The sequence below is a fragment of the Bos indicus x Bos taurus genome, chromosome 3, assembly GCF_003369695.1.
Source record: "Bos indicus x Bos taurus breed Angus x Brahman F1 hybrid chromosome 3, Bos_hybrid_MaternalHap_v2.0, whole genome shotgun sequence".
NCBI classification, from domain to species: Eukaryota; Metazoa; Chordata; class Mammalia; order Artiodactyla; family Bovidae; genus Bos; species Bos indicus x Bos taurus.
Window position 1 is genome coordinate 83,130,912 of NC_040078.1, and position 25,584 is coordinate 83,156,495.

Sequence of the window (25,584 nt, forward strand, 5' to 3'; positions counted from 1 at the left end):
CCTTTTTTCTTGTCTATCAATTGAAGATAATATCCACTTTATAGAGTTTAAAAATTAATATTTTAAAGCACTTAGAACAATACCTAGTGTTTAGTAAATACAGCATGGTATTCAGATCAGATCAGATCAGTCACTCAGTTGTGTCCGACTCTTTGCGACCCCATGAATCTCAGCACGCCAGGCCTCCCTGTCCATCACCAACTCCCGGAGTTCACTCAGACTCACATCCATTGAGTCAGTGATGCCATCCAGCCATCTCATCCTCTGTCGTCCCCTTCTCCTCCTGCCCCCAATCCCTCCCAGCATCAGTCTTTTCCAATGAGTCAACTCTTCGCATGTGGTGGCCAAAGTACTGGTGTTTCAGCTTTAGCATCATTCCTTCCAAAGAAATCCCAGGGCTGATCTCCTTCAGAATGGACTGGTTGGATCTCCTTGCAGTCCAAGGGACTCTGAAGAGTCTTCTCCAACACCACACTTCAAAAGCATCAATTCTTCGGCGCTCAGCCTTCTTCACAGCATGGTATTATGTACTAGCTATTGTTTTGTAATTAGAAAGTCAGTGCATTTATGTAGTAGTACAGTAATATTTTATTGATAAATATTATCTAATCTTAGGTTAAGATGACATAAGTTCGGAAATTTTTCTAGAATCTGGTTTTTCTTACTTTGGTCTCTTGAACCTTGGTACGTACAAGGAATTATTTCTTTTGTTTAGCTTGGGTATACTTTTTCTAAGTGTCCAATATAGAACAATATAAGTATTTCTGTTTGTAAGAGAAATAAAGAATGCAAGTAAATAAAGTATACAGATACTTCCAGTAGTGAAGAAGAAAAGCAAAACAGTTTTCCTTCGTCTTCATCTTCATTTTACCTTTACCACTGGTGCATGTTATGAAATTATAGAAGCGTATGTTGAACTAGTGAAAAAATTTGAATTTTCTCCCCCCTTTAAAAGGGATATGTTAGTGTTGTGATCATTGGTCATGAAGAGGGTGTTTCAAAACTTGTCTTAATTGAACTGTCTCCTTTCCTTGCTTGAAACTATTGACCCTGATATTTCATTCACCTTCTAGTTGAGGGGCAATTGAGACGGCCAACTTCTTGTTTCTGTTGTACTCTAAGCTGTTTATTGGTAAGATCTGTATCTGTTTTTAATTTATATTCCATAGAGCACGTCAGTAAATTCCTTACATGTTGGAGACACTAAATTTTTATTGAATGAATAAGATAATGATAAGTCTTAACATGGGAGTTTTTCAAACACAAAATTTGCATGTAATAGATACTCCTTTTTAGTATTGGAGGTTCTTTACAATGAAAAGAATTTGAAAAGTAGTCCCTTCCAGTGCATGAAAGTAACTGGATAATAATACCAAAGAAAGGCTATGTATAGGAATTTCTTTTTCTTTTAGTTAATGTGCTGGAATATTAATACTTTCTGTTGAAGTTGTAGTTGTAACGCTTCACATATAATGCTAAAAGAGATTAGAGGCAGTGGTTGCATATTCTTGGTTTATGATATTGTCTTTGGGTAGAAATATCTGGGTAATTTTTTTCTTATAGTAGTTCGACATGTTATGAAATACAATTAAAATAAATAAATTCTCTAATTACAAGCTGTGGAAGAGTGTCAACATGGGAAATGTAATGTGTTTAAACAGAACCCTGACCAGATATAACCAGTAACGTTATAAAAACTTAAAATTTTTATGCTAAAGAAAATAAGAAACTAAGCAAAATTAAGACCCAATTTAAGGATTCCCAGTTTCTACGAACTAATACTCAAAACTTCTTAGCTGCATGGAATTTTAGGACATTTAGGACCTTTGTTTAAAAAGTGAAGCAGAGTCTTTTATCCTCTCCCAGGTTGTGCAATCTTATGGAGATTTGGCTTCCAAATAAAACACAAGGCATTTTGGATCTTGTATCCCTGTTAATTTGAATATAGTATGTTCCTACTAATTTTTTCCTTTTTAACTGTGGTCATTTGTTTTTGAATTAATATATTTGGTAGAAAGACTAAAAGTAACTGAGAAAAATATTTATAAATAGAAATATTTATATGAACTAATGAAAAAGCAATATATTAGTTTCCTTTTCTTCTAGAATAGTACTGGCCAATGGAAGTACAGTGTGAGTTATTTATGTAAAAAACTGAAAAAAGATGAGTGAAATTAATTTTAACGTATGTTTTATTTATCTGATATATCAAAAATTACCATTTTAATATACCAGTATGAAATTGTTAATTAGGTGTTTTATATTCTTTTTTCATACTATCTTCCAAATCTAGTCTGTATTTTATACTTTCAGGATATGTCAGTTAGAACAGGTCCACGTAAAGTACTCTGTAGTCTCCAGGCAAGAATATTGGAGTGGGTAGCCAGTCCTTTCTCTAGGGGATCTTCCTGATCCCAGAATCAAACCCGGTCTGCTGTAACACAGGCAGAATTCTTTACTATCTGAGTCACCAGGGAAGCCCTGTATTCTCACTAGACTGTATTATTGGACAACAAAGGTCCAGAAGGTGAGTGACCTTCGAAGGAATCATTTTATTTATCTTAGCTTTTTTTCCTATGTCCATTAACTGGCATTAATAAATGTTTAATTTTTATACTGAAAGTACTTAATGTGGAAACCCAGATATTTGAAAATCTTTAAAATATAAAAATCCTCACTCTTCACTACTAACATTTTGGGGTCTATCGTACCAGTTCCCTTGGATGACTGGCTAAATGTAATTTTTATTTAACACAAATGAGAGTATGTTATGTATAGCTCATGTTTTTTATATATGTACATTGATTTAAGACTTTAACATTTTAAAATTTATTTTTATATGAGTGCCTGTGTATTTACCATATCCTTTTAAGTGGCCGCACAGTGTTTTATTACATAGATGCACCTTAACTTAATCATCTCCCTATCAATGATACTTTAAGTTGGTTGTAATTTTCTGATTATAAACAATATGCATAGAAAATATATTTATATTTGTATATAAATATTTTCATATGATAAGTTCATAGATGTTAACTTTCAAAGTAGATTTCTCTTTGCAGATTATCCTAAAAGGATTGTGCCAGTTTACATCCCTACCAAAAAGATATGAGAGTTTCTTTTTTCTCATTAATTTTTACCAGTATTTTGAATGAGCAAGACAAAAAATATTGATAAACCTGGTAGGCAAATATATCTAGTTGATTTTGCTGTCTCTCTGTCTTGCTCTCTTTGTGAATTATCTGGGTATTATCTAAATCTCCCTCTCCCCATCAAACTCCCTGTCCCATGTTTGTTTGTCTTTCTGACCAATTTTAGGAATTATTTACATGTGATGGATATTAACTCTTTGTCATCTATGTAACATCAGTGTTCTTCCAGTTTGTCCTGTCTTCCACTTGTGTTTTTGGTATCCCCTGCTCTGTAGAGGCTTTAAAATTTGTCTTTTATGAATTTTTGTGGCTCATGCTCAGAAATGTCTTCCTTACCTATAAAATAAGATCTCTTTAATGCTTTCCTGTTAGTTTTATTTTTATTATTTAAAACTTGGGTTTAATCTAGAATTCATTTTGAGAAAGTGGTGAAATATGAAATCAGCCTTAAAAAAGGCTAGTCAGGTATCTCAACAACTCAACACTCTTTATTGATCTACCTTGTCTATGTTAACTTAAAATTCCTCTGAAGGAGTATTACAAATGCAGGGTAAAGACTTACTAGATTTATGTGGAACTTTATTAGTGGAGTTAGTAGTCAAAAGAACCTGGTCTAAATGCGTACGTTTCACCTTCAGAGGCAAATTGAATTTAAAATTGTATTACTTATATTAGAAATTAAGCATAGCTTAACATTTAGTTAATTCCCATTTCACTTGAAAATCCAAACTCCAGAAGAGTTAAGTAAATATTTATGTGAGTTCTGTACTATTCATTCATTCAGTCAATGATTTATTCATAGGAGGGAAGCTATCCTAGGCATCAGAAATAGAGCAACTAACTAGATAGATAAGGTCCTTGCACTCATGGAGTTTGACCTTAAGTAAAGGAGATATATAAACAAGAAATAATATGTAAACAAGATAAGTTAGGATTATTTTAAGCAGATTATTTGAGTTGTGAATGGAATAACAAAGTGATGTCATGTTTGAGAGGGAAAGTGAGCCTTTCTAAAACTTAAAAGATGGAAAGGGACTGGTTATGTCCACATCCACAAATCTAAAACAGTAGTAATCCAATGCAGAAGTTGAGGGGTGGGAGGAAAGTATGATGTGTTTTGCTGTGCTGTGCATTCTGCCTGTCTATTTTAAACTTGCAATTTTCTCATTGAAATTTGTGGGCAGATTCTTTAGTTTTTAAGTCCCCTTGTGGGCCCCCAAAGACATTCAGTGTTCGTAACATTTATCGTTCTGCATTATAATTATTTGCCCGTTTGACTCTCTTTCCAGACGTGAGTTCTATGAAGTCAAGAACTCCCTTATTTTCAGTATCTAGTATACTGAAAATATACTCAGTAAATGTATACTCAGTAAATGTTTGTCACAGTGAGGAATTATAAGCATATTAAAGGCCAGTCTGTTGTCAAGGGCTTTGGATCCTATTTTCTCCCACCATTTCAGGAATCTTACATTCTTGTTTAGTGTGTGCAAACTCTGTCTCACCTACATTCTTTCCATTAGGATTTAATCACACTTCAACCTTTCCAGTCTTAAAAAGCTTCCCAAATCCCCATGTTTTGTCTCCAAATATCTTTCTCCCTTTCTCAACTCTACTCTTCAGAATTTTACTGGCTTCATTTTTTTAATGCCTACTACTCTTGAATCTTACTTTTGTCTGTTTTCAGCCTAAAATTATCAGTAACTTGTGTTCAGTTGCTCAGCTGTGTTCAGTTCTTTGTGACCTCATGCACTGTAGCCCTCTAGGCTCCTCTGTCCATGGAATTTTCCAGGCAACAATATTGGGGTGGATTGCTATTTCCTCCTCCAGGGGATCTTCCCAACCCAGGGATTGAACCCATGTCTCTTGTGTCTGCTGCATTGCAGGTGAATTCTTTACCACTAGCACCATCTGGATTTGATTAATTTTCCTATAGTGCTAAAAGGGTAAGAACTTTAAGAGCATACCTATGGTGCTTTACACTTCTACCAGTTATTTCAGAGAAAAGGTTAAGAGTTGGTCTATGAAAGCCTTATTTGCAATAGCCAAGATATGGAAGCAACCTAAGTGTCCATCAACAGATGAATGGATAGAGAAGCTGTGGTGTGTTTATGTGATGTTGCTGAATTCAGTTGACATTTTTCATTTCTTTCCTCATGTGGTCCCTGAATAGCAATTGATGCTTAACTCTTTAATTCTACTTGTAATTTCTTCCTTTTATTTCCATGTCACTGTACTCTCAAGGTTTTCCTTCTGCTGCTTTGTAGGTGACTGACCAGTCTTCTTTGTAGGCTCATCCTCTTCTGGATGACCACAGGATCTTGGAGTTCCTTAAGACTACTTTGTTTGAATAATACACAATGAGTAATTAAATGATATTTTAGTTCTCTCACAGTTAATGTCCTTGGCAGTGATTCTCAGCATAGGAAAAATGGTATAGATGCAAGATAGAAAAGAAGAAATAAAAGCCTTGTACTCTTGAATGTGAATTGTCACTATGAATTTAGGTATATTTCATGTTAAAAGCATTCTCCCCTAACTCTTTCAAAAGAAGAAACAATGAGTAACCCACAATTAGTGGCCTGGAAAAACATTTTGCACTTTATAAACCACAGCTCCTTGGAGAAATAGCTGATTCCAGGTTTGGAAAGAAAGTGTATAAGAAGAGCCTGGAATTAGCAAGAAGCTGTGGAAGACTAGTATGACTGAATCAAAGGGATTATGAGGCAGTTTGAATTGACCTTTTCACTTGTCAAGGATGATACAATTTGAACACCAATAAAGATAGTAACTGCAAAATATTTAAACCTGTTAATATGTTTGGTCCATTAATTTATAAGTGATACTTTAAAAAAATTGATCTCTTTTAGAGGAATGTAATGTACCAACTGATTATTTTGAAAACTGGCAGATAATGGAAAAGAATGAAGCATTTATTCTTGCTTCTCAGTAGATAAGGAAAAGTGCTTTTCATAGAGATATTTCAGCTTATAAATATAGAAACAGTGATAGAATATTACCTTTTGGCAACCCTTAATGAGTTAATGGATTTAGGCATGGATCATCATTATCTACTAATTGCACAGAGAGAGAAACAACAACCAAACATTTTCCTCCTGATAGAAGGATACGGTATCATTTGTGAAGTGGTCTTGTCCCTGAAATTTGACCAAAGGTCTAGATTTAACTTTCAGTTGATAGAAAACACAGAGGAACATGTTAAATGTTACTATAGGGTGCAGTCAATAAAATCTAGCCTCTGGAAAAATCTACACAAAAATAATTCAGTTTCTTTAACAAATGCCATAGCAGTGGTAGAAGATGAAAAGACTTCATCATGATCAACTAAGTACCTGTCTCTTTCTCCCATAGCTACTGCGCACTTCTCTCACAACGCAGCATTGTTTTGAAATGTTCTTGTTTATAGGTGTTTCCCTGCCATTAGATGTGTGATGACACCTTTTACCTCTTTTTAATCTTGTCATTTTTAACTTTTGACATTTTACATATAGTGTATCTGGATGTGGGTCTCTTTGAGTTCATCTTTGGAACTCTCTGAATGTCCTAGAACTAGATGTCTGTTCCTTTCCTCAGATTAGAGACATTTTCTGCCATTATTTCTTCACAATTTTCGGTAAGTGGGGTAATGCCACTATACATCCTGCTTTGGAACCTGCCTTTTTTTCTTTTTTTTTTTTTTTTTTTTTTTTAGTTTTGATGTGTTCTCCTTTATTTTTTCTTTTTTTTTTTTTTTCTTCCAATTTTATTTTATTTTTAAACTTTACATAATTGTATTAGTTTTGCCAAATATCAAAATGAATCCTGCTGGGTATCTCTTTCTGCATTAATAAATACTGCTGTACATTTTCATTTTGGGATTCTGATAGGTATTTGTCTTATTAGTATGTCTTAATTAGCCCAGTACTGATGAACATATTTCTTTATAATTCTTTATAGCTATTTCCTAATATAAACAATGTCATGAATTTCTTTGAACACACCCATTTGTACATATGTGTGGTTCTTTCCTTAGACTAGAGATGGGGTTGTTAGGTCAAAGAGTATATTCATTTAAAATTTCTGTATTACCCTACCACCTTCTGGAAAATTTAGACCTATTTTCATTGCCCCAGTGTTTGATTAGGAGGGTTTTATTATATTTGAAGTCCTGTACATCCACTGTCAGCAAGCACTAGCCTTCAGGTAAAGAAAAAAAAATCTTTTTTTCTTTTTTTAAAAATTCATTTTTAATTGGAGGATAATCATTTTACAATATTGTGTTGGTTTCTGCTGTATAGCAGCATGAATCAGCCATAATCTATTTTTTCTTACTTCTTTTGAAGCCCTCTATTTTGATGCTTTTTCTTGAATTATTTCTCATCTCTGTATTGGGAGCAGCAACTGCTACCAGCAGCTGTGTAAGATGCAACTGGGCTTATGTCAGTTGATTGTAGAGTAATATGTGATTTTCTCATAGTAGCTATCTAATACTGTTATGCCTACCATATTGCCATATGTGGTTTTTGAACAATAATGTAGAATATTATACCTCTTAAAACCTTGATCACATTTATACAAAAAGCCTTATTTATAAATGTCATCCTATAAGATAATATTAGAACTGTCTTTTAATTTCTTAATAATGTTTCTATCCTCACTTGTTTATTTCTCAGAAGCCTCTTTTAGAGGAAATAACTTGCATTTTGAAGTATGACTGAACTGTATTCTGATTTCAGCTTTACCACTTGGTTGTATGTGAAAAATCTCTTAACTTTTTTGGGCCTCAATTCATCTGTAAAGTGGGGGTATATTTGATTGCTCTCTGTTTGAATGATTACTCTAGGGATCAAATCTAACATTGTATGTAAAAATAGCATAGTGTCTATAGAGCAAATGCTAGTAATTCAGTATTTGTTCATTTGTTTCTTTTGTAGTGTGTAGTAGTGATACATAGTATTTTCAGATATGTTCACTATCATGTATACTATTGCCTTCACAGAAACCTTCTCTACATATACCCTCAGAGTCTTAATTTTGCCAACCGTCAAGGTTCTGCCAGAAATATAACAGTGAAAGTCCAGTTTATGTATGGGGAGGATCCTAGCAATGCCATGCCGGTAAGAAATGTTCTTTACAATTTCTATTCTTCATATGTGGTTCAAACAGACTTTTTTTTGGGGGGGATGTGGTATCACTTGGTTGGCAGGTCTAAATTGGAAATTAATCTGATCTTGTAAACTGTATTTCTGACTTCATTACTTCCTGAACAGGTAGTAATGAGTTTACTTGAAGTCTTGTTTATTGAGGACTTGGTATATGCTAGGCACTTCCAGAGATACAAAGATGAATAAGATTTATAATCTAGAGGATATAAGAACAACACATAAGATTCAAAAATGGTGAACTTCAGAAGAGGGCCAGATCAGAATCACCTAGAGTGCTCTAACAGAGCACAGAGAGCTCCTCTCTTTGCTTGCATCTGAGATTCTGATTCCCCTCCTTCAGAATAAAAGGGCAGGTAAGGGAGGTGGAAAGTGGTAGGCAGTAAATGGGGGCTGAAAATGCTCTCCTGGTAATTCTAATTTGTATGTTTCTTCTCACCTTGGTTGAGAACCTCTGGCAATAGTTCTCAACTTTGGTTGCATTTTACACTCACACAGGAAGCTTTTGAAAGTGCTAGTGCCCAGCTGAATCTCATTCCAATTACAGTATAAACTCTGGGGAGGGGTACCAGGCAGATACCATTATTTTTTAAATTCCCCCAGGGGATTACAGCTTCCCTGGTAGCTCAGACAGTAAAGAATCTGGCTGCAATCCTGGAGACCTGGGTTTAATCCCTAGGTCGGGAAGATCCGCTGGAGAAGGAAAGGCAGTCCACTCCAGTATTCTTGGCCTGGAGAATTCCATGCACAGAGGAGCCTGGCTGGCTACAGTCAATGGGGTCTCAAAGAGTCGGACACCACTGAGGGACTAACGCTTTCAAGGGATTAAATTTTTCAGTCAATATTGAGAACCTAAGGTATGTGCTAATTATTTGAAAATTGATAGTATGTAGGGATTCAAAGGCCTAGATGTTCAGAGGAAGGAGAGGATGCCTCAGAAGTGGTTAAAATGTTACAGCAGTGGGTCTAGACCATGGGGAAAGGAAGGCAGTTCATATTGGAGAATGTTCTTCAGCAGAGGTAGAATGGTGAGTTGCCAGTGAGCTAGAACAATGCAAGATAAGTCAGAAATAGTAGACTGAGGCCAGACTGTGGAGGGTCTTGACTGCCCATACGGTCATCGAGGACTTGTGGGACACTAATAAATGCAGGCTCCATGAAAGTAGATTTTTAACTTACAGAGTAGGAACGTACCTGTCACCTGTAGATGTTCACCCTCTGAGAGAACCTTTGTGGATTGAAAATAAGCTAACAGGTGCATTATTTACAGTTTTATTTTGGCCTTCTATGTGAGTCATTTGAATCAAGTTCTTTTGATTTTCTACTTACTAAGAAAACTATTTTCATTTCCACTATAGCCTCAATTTCATCAGGATTTATAGATCTTGATAACAGCAAGCACAAATTATTCATCTTTGTATTCTTCTATGGCAGCTTTTTCAGGTCTTTGCATATAATGCATGCTGAGCAAATATTTCAATAAATGTAGAATTTACTCTTGGGGTTTGGAATGAGCATTTCATGCTTTTAACTAGCTCTTCATTTCTGCTGAAGGACTGAATGTACCATCATTGTTGATGAAAAGATACTGGACTGTGAAAATAGATACTTTATTATCCTATATGTGAATGGTCATATGAATTTGAGCTTATGACAAACGTGGTGTATGTAAAATAATTTGTTTTTCTTTTTTGCTTAACAAACTCTTCCTTGTCTTAGCATATATATGGCCTCCTCTGCAGCGCCCCAGCTGCGTCCAGCCATATTGACAGTTAGACCACTCTTTCTCTTGGCACTGCCATAGTGTCTTCTGACTTCTTTTACAGGCTGCTTCCTTTATGATTATATGTTTATTTCTTTACCTTGTCCACTAGACTGTGAGCTCCTTGAGGGCAGGGACCATATCTTACTCATATCTGTGTCTTGATGCCTGTCATAGTGCTTGACATAATTGATGCTCAGTTCATGTTGATGAATGATTACAAATACATGTTAAATGGTCAAAGGAACACTTTCCAGTTTATTTCATGCATGTTATGAAAATAAATTACTTTGTGAAAAACAAAAGCTTCTCAGAGGGGGAAAAATGTACTGCATTCCATTCACTTGTGTATTATTAATGTTATGAAAATATAATGCTTTTATGTTTATGTGAGTGGGTGGTTTGAAAGAATATATAACCAGACATTTGCTTATTTTTGTATTTGCTTATTTTTTTAAACTGACTATTAAAATGGGTCTTAAGATAAATTTTGATCAAATAACATTGATATGATAAAATCATAAATTTCATAATTCTGGCACTGGAGCAACATTTTTATTAAAACATAGTAAGATATTCTTAGAAAACTTTTGAAATTAGACATATCTAGGAGAGTCATAATTATTGTACTTTTACATACTCTTAAAAGGACCTGCAAAAAGAAACATAGATATCTGTTATTATGTTCTTTTTATTTAAGGATGATGCCAGTTAACCCCTTCCCATGAGGAGTAAACTTTGAGTCGTTTTTACCACTTGTGTGATAGAAGTGTGATGACCTGTCCACATACCTATTCATGCGTGTGTAGAATGACTGGCCAGACTTAAAGGTTTAATTTGTGACTAGATAACATTGTAAGCGTGCCACATTGGAATCATAGCTGTGACATTGACATCAATAAGACATTTATCTAATCAGCTGCCCTAATTAACCATAGCATGGTTGGGTAGAATTCACGAGACGGATATATAAGACTGAATTATTTTACCTCTAAAATGTTGCTAAAACTTTTAGAAACATCCAGTCTCTAAAAGTGGTACTTTTTTTTTTATATGGTGAATTAAAAAAAGCATAAGTAAGAATAGAAGACTGGAGCTCCTCTTTCATGGTAGAGTAGCTTACAGTAAGGATACAGAGATTGACCAAAATTAGAATATTTTAATATAAATACTTTATATTTGACATTTAGAATGACTGTTGTTTTAGTAGAGAAGCCACCAATTTGTATAGTAGATATATGTCACCATTCTAGGATTGTACTCTTATATAAATTCCAAATTATGTACTACAGCTAGATTTTAAAATGAATTCTTTACCTTCTTCAAGAAAAAGAAATGTACCTTATTGCCCAATAGATATAATGGATAGAAACTTTCTGAATGTTTGAATGTCAGATGGGTGTGTAGTTGAAAAGAAATTTACATTTAAGCAATTGAACTTATAGGCACATGTTCTTCATTGGGCTGATTTTGCCCATTGTTCTCAGTTATTAAATCAGACCAATTCTTACATAGATATGAAACATCCAGCATTTATTACAACAAAGTTTCAACATGCTGTTATTTGTTACAGGTAATCTTTGGTAAATCTAGCTGTTCAGAATTTTCAAAGGAAGCCTATACAGCCGTAGTATATCATAACAGGTACTGAATTCAAATATTTCTTTCAAAGTTACTCACTTCTCAGTGGCATTGTTAGCTCTCACATTAGTGTGTTTACTGAATGCTTTGCTGCACTGAATGTGCAAATTCAAGACAGCCAACATCAGAGTTTTAAATTTCAACCTGTAGATATACATTCTCTCCACAGACATCTCGAAGTTAAGACTTTATATACAAAACATCTTTTCTGTCAAATTCTCTGATCCTTTCATTTTTATTATATTGTTATTGATTACCATTGTGGCCTCTGGTCTTTCGGTCTCTCGCTGTTGTTTTCACCTACACTTTGTAGTTTTACTTAACTCTTTACTAAACTTGCACCCAAGTGCAACATCCAGTAAGTTGGTGCAGCATCCAATAAATCTTTGCCTTAGTGTCTTTCCATTTTAGTTCTTTGGAAAATTGATTGTTAACTCTGGATAACGTAATTTCTGCTTTCTTTCTCCTCCTCCTTTCTGTTCCTCCTCCTCTACCTTCCCCTCCTCCTCTTCTACCATCCCTACCTCTTCCCCTCCCTCCCCTCCCTCTGCTCCTACCCTAACCCCTCCTTTTTTTTTCTATTATTGGATGCTATTGGAGAAAAATAAAAATTGTGCCCATTGAGGCTGTCATGGACTGATGGTGTTTTATCACATGATGAGGCTACAGTATTTTACCTTCTCTTGGCCCCACTCCTCTTTGGTAAATTTGGTTGGCATCACTTTTTTACCCTCTCTCCCATTTGGCAGTGGCTATTTTAAGCTTTTCTTCCCTTGCTTTAGCTCCTACCTCTTTCTGTCTGCTACTCGTAGTGTTCCTGCTTTACGAAGTCGATTGAGACCATCTGACTTGGTGTCTGTGAACTGCTACGCTTTTCATCTCAGATTATCTCTGTGTGGATCTGCATTCCTCTGTTGTGAGGTTGGTAATGGTCCACTCCCTCCCTCAGCGTGGATCTTTTCATCTCTGCTCTCAAAGAGTCTTATCCAGCCTCTTCAGAGTGTGACTCCATCAGTTATTCCTTTTCTTAACATCATCGGTCTTCTGCTTCATTGGCTCCATCTCTTATTGCCACAAAATTTGTTTCTTCTATACTTCCAAAAACAAAAGTCTTTATTCACTGCTGTTATGTAGCATGGCTTTTCCTTCCCTTCCCTAAAACTTTCTTTTTTCTTACCTTTATTTTATGGCCCTCTCTCGGTTTACTTTTTTTCTATAATAATTATTCTAATTTTTCTTTTTCTTTAAAACATACGCCTTCCACACAAAGCACTAAAGTTTTGCCTTTAACCTTCTTTTTCTATAATGTTCTCTCCCTAAATAATCTTGTATGTATTCCAGAATTATACTCAGTGAAACCACTACTGCTTTTACCTTTGTGTGGCTTGTCCTCACTCTTTATTTTCCGTCCTAACCTTCTTTCTGAGCTATAGATGTGCATTTTCAGATCTTTTAGGTGTATTCATTTGAATGCCTACTTCCTTCTTAATTTCCATGTGTTTATTCTTGACTCTCTTCCTAAACCAGTCTCTCCCTGTTTTTATTAAGGGTACCACCATTTTTCCAGTTGCTCTGACTCAGAATATAAAACATTCTTAACTTCCTTCTTAATGTCTCTAATCCAATCATCTTTTATGTCTTAATGTTTATATTTCTGCTCCATTACAAACATATCCTGTGCTGTCCTGTTTCTGGGCCTTTCTTGGATCTTTTTTTCTTTTATAATACTAATTCCCTCTATTTATTGAACTACTCATAGTTTAAGGCCCATATCATGTGTCTCTTCCTAAATGACAGTTCCTTGATCCAAAACTTGAAATAATCTGTTTAGCTCTTCTCTTGGAGCACTTAACCTTATATGCTCTATACCAGGGGTCAGCAAACTTCTCTAAAAAGGGTCAGATGGTATATATTTTAGGACTTGTGCACTGTCTGCTCTTTTGCAGCTGCTCAGCCCTGTTGTTCTGCAAAAGTAGCCATGCACAGTCAGTTGCAAGTAAACGGGCATTGCTGTCTGCCAATAAAATTTTTTAATGGACCCTGAAATTTAAATTTCATTTAATATTTTAAGTTAAATATTATTTGTTTGAATTTTTTAACTACTTAAAAATATAAGAATCATTTTTTAGTTTGTAGGCTGTACAAAACCAAGTAATGAACTGGATTTGGCCTGTGGCCATAGTTTGCCAACCCCTGCTTTATAGCATAGCTGTTGATATATGTTCTTATACTTCTGCTAAATATATACTTTTGAGGGTTTTTTAAAAATATTCATCTTTAAAACCACCATAAAAATCACACAGTGCTTATTAGCCTAATGGTGGGTAAATAAAAATACTTATTGATGAATAACTCTTAGATGTTTAATTTTCCATAAGAACCTTCACATAATGATTTCAGGAAAGAAATGAACTGAAACACTAAATACCAGGAAACATGGAGAAAGAAGGTTGTAATTTCAGTTTGTGGCTAAGTCTTTATTTTGTTGCTCTCAGCATTAGTAGAATTAAAATGATAGAGTCTAACACTACTAGTAAATACAACTTTCTCATAATTCAGTGGTGATTAGTAAGTAATACGATCTATAGCATCTTATATTCACTGAAGTCATCAAATTATCAAATGGCAAGCATTAACTATCTTTCTTATGGGTATTAAAACCTTTATGCCCCTTACCTGTTAAGCATTTTTGAAGCTTATTTGAGATGGAAGAATATTTGACATATTTCGCATCAGAGGAAAATCCCTAGTTGGTGGGATGGCTTTCACTTTAAAGATAGTTGGAGCCATACAGTGTGGATGTCTTTTCATTGTAATAACTCTGAGAGCTACTAACCAAATACAGAAGGCTTGGGATGCTAAGGTTCTCTCTTAGCTCTATATCATAAATAGCAGTCATGGTGCTGTTTATGATATACCATAGAAATGCATATGCTTATACCACAGAAATGCCCATACGGGCCACTCTCAATACATCTCAGTTGTATTGAGATGCAACTACTACTGGTTTGATCAGATATGACATTTGTTGTATTCCTATAGTAGCTGTGTGCACTTTCAAGCAGTGGGACACATGCAATTGTGGGTGTTCTCTGATTTCTTTTTCTGTTCTTTTTTCTCTTTTCCTTTTTTTTTTAAGCTGTCAGTCAATAAATAGTCCATGTTTTTGGTAACATTATTTCTTTAGCAATGGGATAATAAATACAAGGAAATTCTATAGAGAGCCCATCTTGATACCAGATTGTCTAAACATATCTTTTTTCTTTTTTTTTAAATAGAAGGATAAACAAATTAGTCTTAATATAAAGCTGTACTCCTATAAAAGAAAAATGTTTTTCTATGGTATGGTTATGAGATATACTATAAAAAACTTATTTTTCTATGTAATACATATCTAGATTGGTTATAAAATAGAAAGCCTTGCCCTAGTTTCCTCTTCTATACAGTTTCCAATCTAATGAAGATCTCAGCATTAAGGTGGTGATTATTAGTGAATTTTCAAATAGTAGGATTACTCAACCCATTAATGAAAATGGGATAGACATTTCAGAAACAGTGACAGCTCCCTCATCTGGAAGTGTAGGAGTTAGTTACTTAGAGTTTGGAAATAAAAATACTTTGGACTAGAAGAAAAATTAAGCACGAATCATGAAATTAATTTAAAAATTACTCAGGTATACAAATGCAGTAATTATTTGTTTTGAACACATTATTGATTATTGATCTGTTTTGTTCTGTTTTTTGTATGAAGGTCTCCTGATTTTCATGAAGAAATCAAGGTTAAACTCCCTGCTACTTTAACTGACCATCATCACTTGCTTTTTACTTTTTATCATGTTAGTTGTCAACAAAAACAAAATACTCCTCTTGAAACTCCTGTTGGATACACAGTAAGTATATTTTTGTTAAATATTTACCTCTTTGATCATAAAAATAATTACAATATTTAAGATATACTTTGTGTCCATTATTATTTGAGGATTCCTTATCTGATTCTCCACATTGGTTAGGAAGGGTCATCGTAAGAAGAAAATGCTTGTTAATATGGTTAACTAATGTCATTAATTAACTAACATGTTTAAACACTTAGGTGTTGGTCCTAATTATTGTATATTTATCCAACATTACTGTGTAAATATAATAGTTTTAAGGGTTCTTCAGAAGAAAATGGTTTGAATGTAACATAACTAAAAGAGACCTCTGTAATTAAAACCCCTTTCAATTGCCTTAGTTAAAGCAATTAAAACCCTTGAGTATTTCTTGAAAATCATTGCTTTTGAATTATAAACCTAAGATGAATACATCATACTGTGCTAATCACAGTTTTGTCAGAAAGGCATGCCTTCACCCAAAAGAGAAAAACTAACATTTGATTCATATTTTTTGTTTTCAGTTTATGACATGAATTTTGCTAAATGTTAGAAAATAAGTTTGTCATACTCTTTAGTTTTATTTTCAACATTTATGTCTAATCAAATCTTTCTTTCCCTGTTTACATTGGCACATTACCCCAGTTTAAAATTGATTCCTCTTATGGCCTTTTTCTACTGCCAACTTTCCTTTGCCTAATAAGGTACTGCTATAGATTTAAATATTGCATAGTTAGTAATAATGGCTTGGAGATCCTTCTCAAGCCATGGGGAAACTTCTTTAGATGAATTATAAAGGCCTAATTATTATTATTACCTAACTAAATCCCTTGGTATTTAGTGATGTGAGACAAATTTGGCTTATAGCAAGTTCTTGAAACAGATTTTTGAAGTAATATTAATAACAAACATTTAAATTAATGTTATTTCTTTTTTATTTAAAAGTGGATACCAATGCTTCAGAATGGACGATTGAAGACTGGGCAGTTTTGCCTACCAGTCTCACTGGAAAAACCACCACAGGCTTATTCCGTACTGTCTCCTGAGGTCAGTATCTCTCACGTTGAAATTCTCCAGATTCAATGAAATGAGTTTCTCATTACAAAGGTAGTTTTCTCAAACTTCTGTCTCTAAGTATGTATATAGTGAAGTACTATTATTTCTCCTATAATTAAAATTACTCTATAGAATACTTTGAAGCATTATATGTTGTTGTTTTTTTTTTTTCTAATCTCATACACCTTTGAAAGGCAGTGTAGTATGGTTTCCAAGATTTCACTGCTCACTTGTATGATATCAGGTAAGTTTCTTACTCTGCTAAATTGTTGAAGTCCTAGCGCCCAGTGTGACAGCTTTTGGAGATGGGGGCCTTTGGGAGGTAATTAGGTTAGATGAGGTCATGAGGGTGGGGCCTCATGCCTGGTTAGTACTCTGTAAGAAGAGACACTAGAGAGCTTACTCTCTCTCAGCTGTGTGAGGAGACAGTGAGAGGTGGTCATCTGCAAGCTAGGAAGGGGTTCTTACCAGAAACTGACCGTGGTAGCACCTTGATCTTGGACTTCTAGTGTTCAGGCTGTGAGGAAATAAATTTCTGTTACTTAAGTCAACCAGTATATGGTATTTTGTTATGGCAACCTGACTTAAGACTCTGTCTGCCTGAATTCTCTCATCTGTAAATTGAGGAAAATAAGTAATGCCTACAAAAAGGATTGTGTTGATGACTGAATGATTAGTAGTACATAGAACTTAGAATAATGCCAGGCACATGAAGTATACTAAAGAAGTGTCTGCTACTATTATGGTATTCCTGTTGCCACACTACTTGTTAGAATATTTTATGAGAGTAGTTCTTACTTTAGCGTGCATCAAAATCACCTGGAGTATTTGTAGTATTACCAGTGGTTCAACCTTAGCCCTAGAGTTTCTGATTCGTAAGGTCTGGGCTGGGGTTTGATTATTTACATTTCTTACAAGTGTCCAAATGATATTTATGCTGCAGATTGTTTTTAAAGAAGTATGTGTTCACCGTTTACTTGGGTGTCCTATTTTTTAAAGATGAAAATGAGTATTTTGCATTGTAAGAGCTAGTGCCATTTCTTGCATTGAGTAGTTACTATATACTCCACCAGCTTTTTTTAAAAAAAAGTTTCAAAGACTTCATTATTTACCTCAGTAAAGATACCACATTTCTTACCTACATTAATTACCAACACTAATTTTAGTGTTGAATTGTAATAGAAAACTGACTTTATTTGGTTTTATTTTCTTCATATAATAAAAATAAGAAACCATGGGAAAGAAAGCCTATCTGCCTATTTTGTTGTTGTTGAGACATTCTGGTTTTTTTTCATTTGTTTCAAGGATGTTTGTAATTGTTTGTGTAGCTTTTTTTTCCCTGATGGCTGCTTTAAACTCCTGTCAGATCTGTCTAGTATCTGTGTCATCTGACTATTGATGTCTGTTGATTGTCTTTTCTCATTTAAGTAGAAATTGTCCTGGTTCTTGATATGGTGTGTGATTTTTTGTTATATCCGAAACATTTTGGGTATTATGCTGCGACTCTAGAGCTTATGTTAGTCTGTGTTTTAGCAGTAGTGAGAAGTCCTGTTGCCGGGGGAGGTAAAGACTCACACTCCCCACTGTGCATGGGGCTTCCCAGGCGGTGCTAGTGGTAAAGAACCAACTTGCCAATACGGGAGACATAAAAGATGTGGGTTCGATCCTTGGGTCAGGAAGATCCCCTGGAAGCGGGCATGGCAACCCACTCTAGTATTCTTGCTTGGAGAATCCCATGGACAAAGGAGACTGTTGGATTGTAGTCCATAGCGTTGCAAAGAGTCAGACATGGAGGTGGAATGGGGCTGTGGTTTGTTTTCTTGGCTTTGGCCAGATTAGGACAATTGTTGGGTTTGGCTAGAGGGAGCAGACTTTTTGTCTTTTCCTTTTAGCATTTCTGGCTTACCAGCTTCTCTAGCAAACTAGTCCAGGATACGTGAGAGAAAAATAAAACTCAGGAAACACTGCCTTATAGTTCCTTTGATCCTGAGGTCCCTAGCACATCTACCTCCTTCTCTCCCCTTTCAGTCTCTATGTTTCTTTTTTCAAGTATCATGTTCCAGCTTTTTAGCTGTACTTATCAGGAAGAATAGAGAGAACTGATGTACTGTCTTTTAAAAATAATTTTTTGTGATCTGATTTTAACACTCCAAGCAATTTATGTCAGAAAAAAAAATGTTTCCTAATCCTTAAAACAACAGACTTCCTTTGCTTATGAATATTTTAAAGCCAAATTAAAACATAGGAGTTTTTAATATAAAGAAAATAGGCTATTATAAACCAATAAGATATTATAGTTGTGAATTTATTGCCATTAAAAGAGATTCACAATGTGATAGGTGAAAAGCAGGTTTCAAAATAATATGTTTGGTACCACCTATGTGAGGGTGTATATAAAGATATATATGTGTAGGGAAGATTTGGAATGATATAAAGGGATATGTTTCTAGGAAGCTAGAATTTTGAAGGCATATTTTCTGCTTTTTGCTCCTTGAGCCTTTTACTTCTTTTGTAGGAAACATTGATTTTGTAATAAGAACAAAATATAAGTTTTACATTTGTTTGTAGTGCATAAAATATATTTCCATAGTATTTTTTCTTATTGAGATATCGTAATTTTTGTTTCATAATTCGTAGTTGTTTCAGCATTCATAATCAACTTAAGCATCTGTGATCATTGTATTCAATGTCTTATAGGTTCCCCTACCTGGCATGAAATGGGTAGATAATCACAAAGGTGTTTTTAATGTTGAAGTTGTTGCTGTTTCATCTATCCATACACAAGTAAGTGGTTTTTTAATAATTTTTACGATCACATTTCACTTAAATGAATTGAACTTAAATCAATTTTTTCTGTTATGACATTTGAAACTATGTATCAGTTTAAAATGTATAGGTTTAGAAGTAACTTTTTAAAGGAATCAACAAAATATCATTTAATGTCAGCAGAAGCAAATATTTTCCTTTTCAGAATGTTATTGACTTCATTTTGAACAATTAAAGTGATTTTTTTCCCCCTAAGTTTCTAGAACATAGCAGGATAATTAGAGTTGAAAAACGATTTTCCAGCTCATTTTATTTCTCATAGACTTAGATACTTCAAATGGAAAAGGTCCTTGGGGGTCTCCATATTTTTCTCTATATCTCTGAAATGTGCGAAGGTCTTCTGAAAGCCTTTGTATTTACTCATTCTGTAACTGGAATGCTTTTCCTCTGACATTCATTTGACTTCTCTTCATAAAGAGAAGCCTTTGCATGTAACTCTTAAACATAGCAGCTCCATCACTCTGGATCGTCTTACACTGCACTCATTACTGCTTGTTATTTTCACTTGCATGCTCTTGTACTTTTGCTTCGTCTCACTCTCTCTCTCTCTCTCCATGTGCATATATATTCATTCATATCCTTTGTTTATGTTCTTTCTCCCATTATATTGTAAGCTCCATGTGGTCAGGGATGTTGTTACCTGTGAAAGAGTGAGCCTTCCTTTCAAGGACTTTACAGTGAAATAGAAGGAAATGCAAAAATAATCATAATACAAGAAAGCTAGTATTATATTAGATATATGAACTAAATTTTTTCAAGTACAGAGAGTTGTCAGTTTTGCTGGGAACTGAGTTACTGCATTGGTGAGTAGATATTTATCATATATAGAAGAGAAGGTAGACAGTGCAGTTGATTGAAAGCAAGTGCAGGACTTCCCTGGTGGCACAGTGGATAAGAATCTTCCTGCCAGCGCAGGGGACACAGTCTTCCCTGGCAGGAAGATTCCACATGCCAACTAAGCTGGTGTGCCACAACTACTGAAGCCCGTGCACCTAGAGCCTGGGTGTGCAGCAAGAGAAGCCACTGCAATGAGAAGCTGGTGCACCCGAACAAAGAGCAAAACTAGAGAAAGTGTATACACAGCAGTGAAGACCCAGTGCAGCCAAAAATAAACAGATAAAGCAAGGGCAGGTAATCTGTTGTGAATGCAATTTTAAGTGCACGGAAAATCATGATACATGAACATAGAAGACCAGGCTGATAAAATATTATGAACAACCTTAAATGCCACAGAATTTAGGATGGTGATTTCTAACTTAAAAGTAAACACGAGAGAAGTAAATTTAGGAGCATACCAAGGAGGTGAAATTATGGGACCATAAGGAGTTTAATTTTGAGTTTGAAGTGCCTGTGCACTTCAGATAAAGATGTCTTGTAGGCACTTGTGATGAATGAATTTAGGATTGGGAAGTAACAGAATAAATGTGATAGCTGAAACTGTGCTAGTGAATATGATTTTCCAGGGACAAAATGTAGAGTGAGAAGAGGTGGATGTTTAAAATAGAATATGTGGGTTCTCCAACTTGAAAGGGTATGCGGAGGTTTCCAAGGCTACCTTCAACTTTTGTGATTTTCTAGCAGAACTCACAGGACTCAGTGGAGAGTATATTCACAGCTATGATTTATTTTAGTGAAAGACATAAAGCAAAATCAGATAAGGGGAAAGAGGTTCAGTCTGGAGGAAATAGGACACAGGCTTTCAAGAGTTTTCTCCTAGTGGAGTCACACAGGGCAAATGGGAACAGCATATGTGAAATGTCTACCAGGGTAGCTCAGTTCCCAGAGTTTTTACCATAGGCTTGTCTCATAGACACCCACTGCCTAACACATACCAAGATGCGAGATTCATAGAACGAAAGCAAGTATTAAGCATAAACTATATTGCTTGCACAGTTTCGGTGTAGTGAGCATTCGCCTGTCAGTGGAAACCCTCCTAATATCCAACTTCCTGATAGCAGCCGAGGGCCAACCTATTGCAATCAGGCCTTTGAAATGATAGCAGTCTTAAGCTTGCTATGTTAACTCTTCTCTGCACAGTAAGATAGAGAAAAGTAAGAAGACAGAGTGTCTCTATATTATATTGTAAAACAACAGCAAAAAAGGTAGTATATATGTTTTATTTAGCTTTCCACAGGTAGATCCCAGTAAAATAATGCTCCAGTGGAGTTTTTACTTTTCTGTTACTAGATATGTCATATGTTTTTGTGTTTCCTGTAGAACTTACTCTTCTGATAATGAAAAGGTTGGCATTATAGTATACTGTTGAAACACTTTCCTTCTCGTAATAAAATTATTTTTAGTATCATATGATATCTTCTTAAGTGTACAAACACATTCTTTTTCATTTTTGCTTTGAATCCTATAATCATTGTTAGTTTTCTCTTTTTTTAGTGTTGGTAATGTATCTTTTACTTCCAACTTTGTTTTTAGGGAGGCAGATACATGTGTTCTCTTTAATGTAACAAAGAAGGATTTCGGGCAAGATATTTCATATAGATGATTTTGAATCTGTAGAAGTAGAGGAAGAATAGACTGGGAGGGTGTAATGTGTAGCATCCTGACAGTCTCAGATATGACTGAAACTCAAAAGTTTATAAATTTTGCAGCTATGTAATATAATTTCATCATGTATTATAATCTTTTTTAAAAGGCTCAATTGAAGACATTAAGTGTTTTTATGATGTTTTGTAACTTCATTTGTATCTCTTTAAAATTGACCAAAATTTATATACAGAGTTCAATAGAATTATTTTTATTCATTTAAAACATATCAAATTAAAACAGTATTGGAAGAAACACAAGCTAGAATCAAGATTGCTGGGAGAAATATCAATAACCTCAGATATGCAGATGACACCACCCTTATGGCAGAAAGTGAAGAGGAACTAAAAGCCTCTTGATGAAGGTGAAGGTGGAGAGTGAAAAAGTTGGCTTAAAGCTCGACATTCACAAAACGAAGACCATGGCATCTGATCCCATCAGTTCACGGGAAATAGATGGGGAAACAGTGGAAACAGCGTCAGACTTTATTTTTCTGGGCTCCAAAATCACTGCAGATGGTGACTGCAGCCATGAAATTAAAAGACACCTACTCCTTGGAAGGAAAGTTATGACCAACCTAGATAGCATATTGAAAAGCAGAGACATTACTTTGCCAACAAAGGTCCGTCTAGTCAAGGCTTTGGTTTTACCTGTGGTCATGTATGGATGTGAGAGTTGGACTGTGAAGAAAGCTGAGAGCTGAAGAATTGATGCTTTTGAACTGTGGTGTTGGAGAAGACTCTTGAGAGTCCCTTGGACTGCAAGGAGATCCAACCGGTCCATTCTGAAGGAGATCAGCCCTGGGATTTCTTTGGAAGGAATGATGCTAAAGCTGAAACTCCAGTCCTTTGGCCACCTCACGTGAAGAGTTGACTCATTGGAAAAGACTCTGATGCTGGGAGGGATTGGGGGCAGGAGGAGAAGGGGACGACAGAGGATGAGATGGCTGGATGGCATCACTGACTCGATGGACTGGAGTCTGGGTGAACTCCAGGAGTTGGTGATGGACAGGGAGGCCTGATGTGCTGTAATTCATGGGGTCGCAGGGTCGGACACGACTGAGCGACTGAACTGAACTGAAGATGATAAATGTAAAGCTGTTTAGCATTAGTGCCTTTTCTTAAAGTTTGTTTTCATTGTTAACTAACTAAAAGTCTCCCTGGAGTTTTAGTAGACTTTTTCTCACATCTCATTGGTCAAAATGATAGCATGTGGTCATCAAATAGATACGAATAAAGCTCGAAGAGCAGGCACATTTCTGCTTTAAATAAAGATTGTGGTTCTGTCAGCGCATAAAGAAGTTAGAGAATAGCAGTTAGGATTTAGTCAGGAGATGAAAACTGCCAATAATGGAATGGAGAAAATCTGTAAATAAATGTTAACTAGGTTAAAGGTGACTCACTCCATAAATGGGTTAAAAGAGAATCTGTAACAGAGAGCAGTTACAGAGTGATAAGGGAGGAAGGAACTTGGAAACCTAGAGGAAGATTTGAAGGGTGAGAGTCAGACCCCTGAAGAGGGACACCGCTGCCACAGTCACACTGCGCCTGCTGTGCTGTGTTGTGGAGGAGACTGGATAGAGGGACCTGCTGTGAAACTGGAGAGCCACCCCTGCTGCCCACGACCCTCGCCTCTGAGCCATAGCTTCACGTCCACTCGCCGCCATCAGGAAAGCAAACAGGGAGAAGAAGACTCCCTTCCAACTCCTCAAGCCTGGCAAGACTCTTTCCCATACCCTCTGTTGTCAGAGCCTAACACAAGCCAGCTGACAAAGGACAAATGTAGTTTGAAGAGTCTAGGTCCAGGATTGCAAAATGTGGAAAAGATGGGCGGAGGGGTTGGATGGAGCTAAGAGGTAATAAATTAATAATTGACACAGGTAGGTTACTAACACACCTGCCATAATAATTGAGCTCTATAACAATAAGACAGACTCAACAACTGGAAAAAAATCCTGATATCAATAGATTTTTTTGTGTGTGTAATCAATAGTATTTGAAGCAGCTACATTATAATAACAGATGAGAATAGAATACTGTGTAATTGGAAACAATGTATATACTAATGTGTACTCTTTTGTGTTATCAATTAGTATGAGATACCAGAGGTCCATAGTTAGGAGTATTTACAAAGCTAAGATTGTTTAGTGCCTCTGTTCCTTCTTTGTTTTAGGATCCTTATCTCGATAAGTTTTTTGCTCTGGTAAATGCTCTGGATGAACACATGTTCCCAGTCCGAATTGGAGACATGCGAATCATGGAAAACAATTTAGAAAATGAATTGAAGAGCAGTATTTCAGCGTTGAATTCATCTCAGTTGGAACCAGTGGTCCGATTTCTTCATCTCCTGCTTGATAAACTGATACTTTTAGTTGTTAGACCTCCTGTCATTGCTGGCCAAATAGGTAATTTACTTATGTTTAGGGAATCATAAGATTTATCATTTGACATTTCTAACTTTTACAGAAATAATACATGATTCCTATTTGCTATCTCTGTAAGGACTGTGTTTCATTTGGGTGGGGGCTGGGGGGGAGGTTGTTACTTGTTTCTAATGCTGGAAAATAATAAGTTTCTTTGTTTCTTTAAAGTGTGCCATACACCTCTATTCAAATTATGAACACAAATATTTATTCACTCACCAAATATTTATTAGGCACTTAATATGTACTATACACTGATGGGCACTGACCAAGGCATGGTTCTTGATTTTATGGATCTCATAGACTAGTTAAGAAAACATGCAACAGATAAATCATTTATGTTTGTGTACAGGATTTGTAATCTATATTTTCACTCATTTGCAATCCTCTATATACTATAGCTGATATTTTCTTCAGTAACTCAAAATCTCTATCTTCTTTTTCTTGTGACTTGTTCTGGAAGGAAAAAGAATTATTCTTGTTTCCTGCCTTTTTCCCAAGATTTATTCTTTTACTTTTGCTAACAGTATCCACCCAAATCCTGCAAAGTAGTTGAGCTTGTAAGAAATTTCAGGTAACTTGTTATAGAAATTTTGAGTTAAGAGGTGGCACAAAGGAGAGGAGTATTCAGCTCCTTGAGATGTTTTTATGATGACTTGTGAGTAGAGGTAAATTTTAGGTTGAGCATTTAAAAATGAGTAAGAGTCTGACCGGTAAATAATTAGCCCCAGGAGACTAATTATATGTATAGTGTACAGGGGCTTCCCTTGTGGCTCAGCTGGTAAAAGAACCGCCTGCATTGTGGAAGACCTGGGTTCGATCTCTGGGTTGGGAAAATTCCCCTGGAGAAGGGAAAAGCTACCCTTTCCAGTATTCGGGCCTGAAAAATCCCCATGGATAGAGGAGCCTGGCGGGCTACAGTACATGGGGTCACAAAGAGTTGGGCACGACTGAGTGACTAAGCACAGCATACTTTATTTATATTGGTATGTGAAATCTTTACAACTCTAGATATAAGTATACATTTCATGATTTCATGAATAAAATCGTGAGCATATGCTTAAAAATTTGCCCAAGGATTCACACCTAAGCAACTGACTCCAAGTCCCACTCTTTCTTACTATTCTGAAGAAATGTTCACTGGTGAAATTAGCAA

General features: G+C 35.5%; 1 protein-coding gene across 9 annotated transcripts in view; it reads left to right on the top strand.

Moving 5' to 3' along the window:
* Positions 1-25,584, top strand: part of DOCK7 (dedicator of cytokinesis 7) — a 189,822-nt gene that overhangs the window by 80,006 nt on the left and 84,232 nt on the right. For 8 of the 9 annotated variants that reach the window (XR_003510343.1, XM_027537055.1, XM_027537048.1 and 5 more), the window contains 6 exons: positions 8,149-8,266; positions 11,647-11,717; positions 15,466-15,604; positions 16,529-16,630; positions 19,337-19,423; positions 24,179-24,410. Coding sequence is in view for 8 of the 9 variants with exons in the window: in XM_027537055.1 (XP_027392856.1) it covers positions 8,149-8,266; positions 11,647-11,717; positions 15,466-15,604; positions 16,529-16,630; positions 19,337-19,423; positions 24,179-24,410 (749 nt within the window). In the remaining variant the exon portion in view is untranslated. Of the gene's footprint in view, positions 1-8,148; positions 8,267-11,646; positions 11,718-15,465; positions 15,605-16,528; positions 16,631-19,336; positions 19,424-24,178; positions 24,411-25,584 lie in introns of those variants that run through there. The other variant, XM_027537056.1, reaches the window with a different exon arrangement.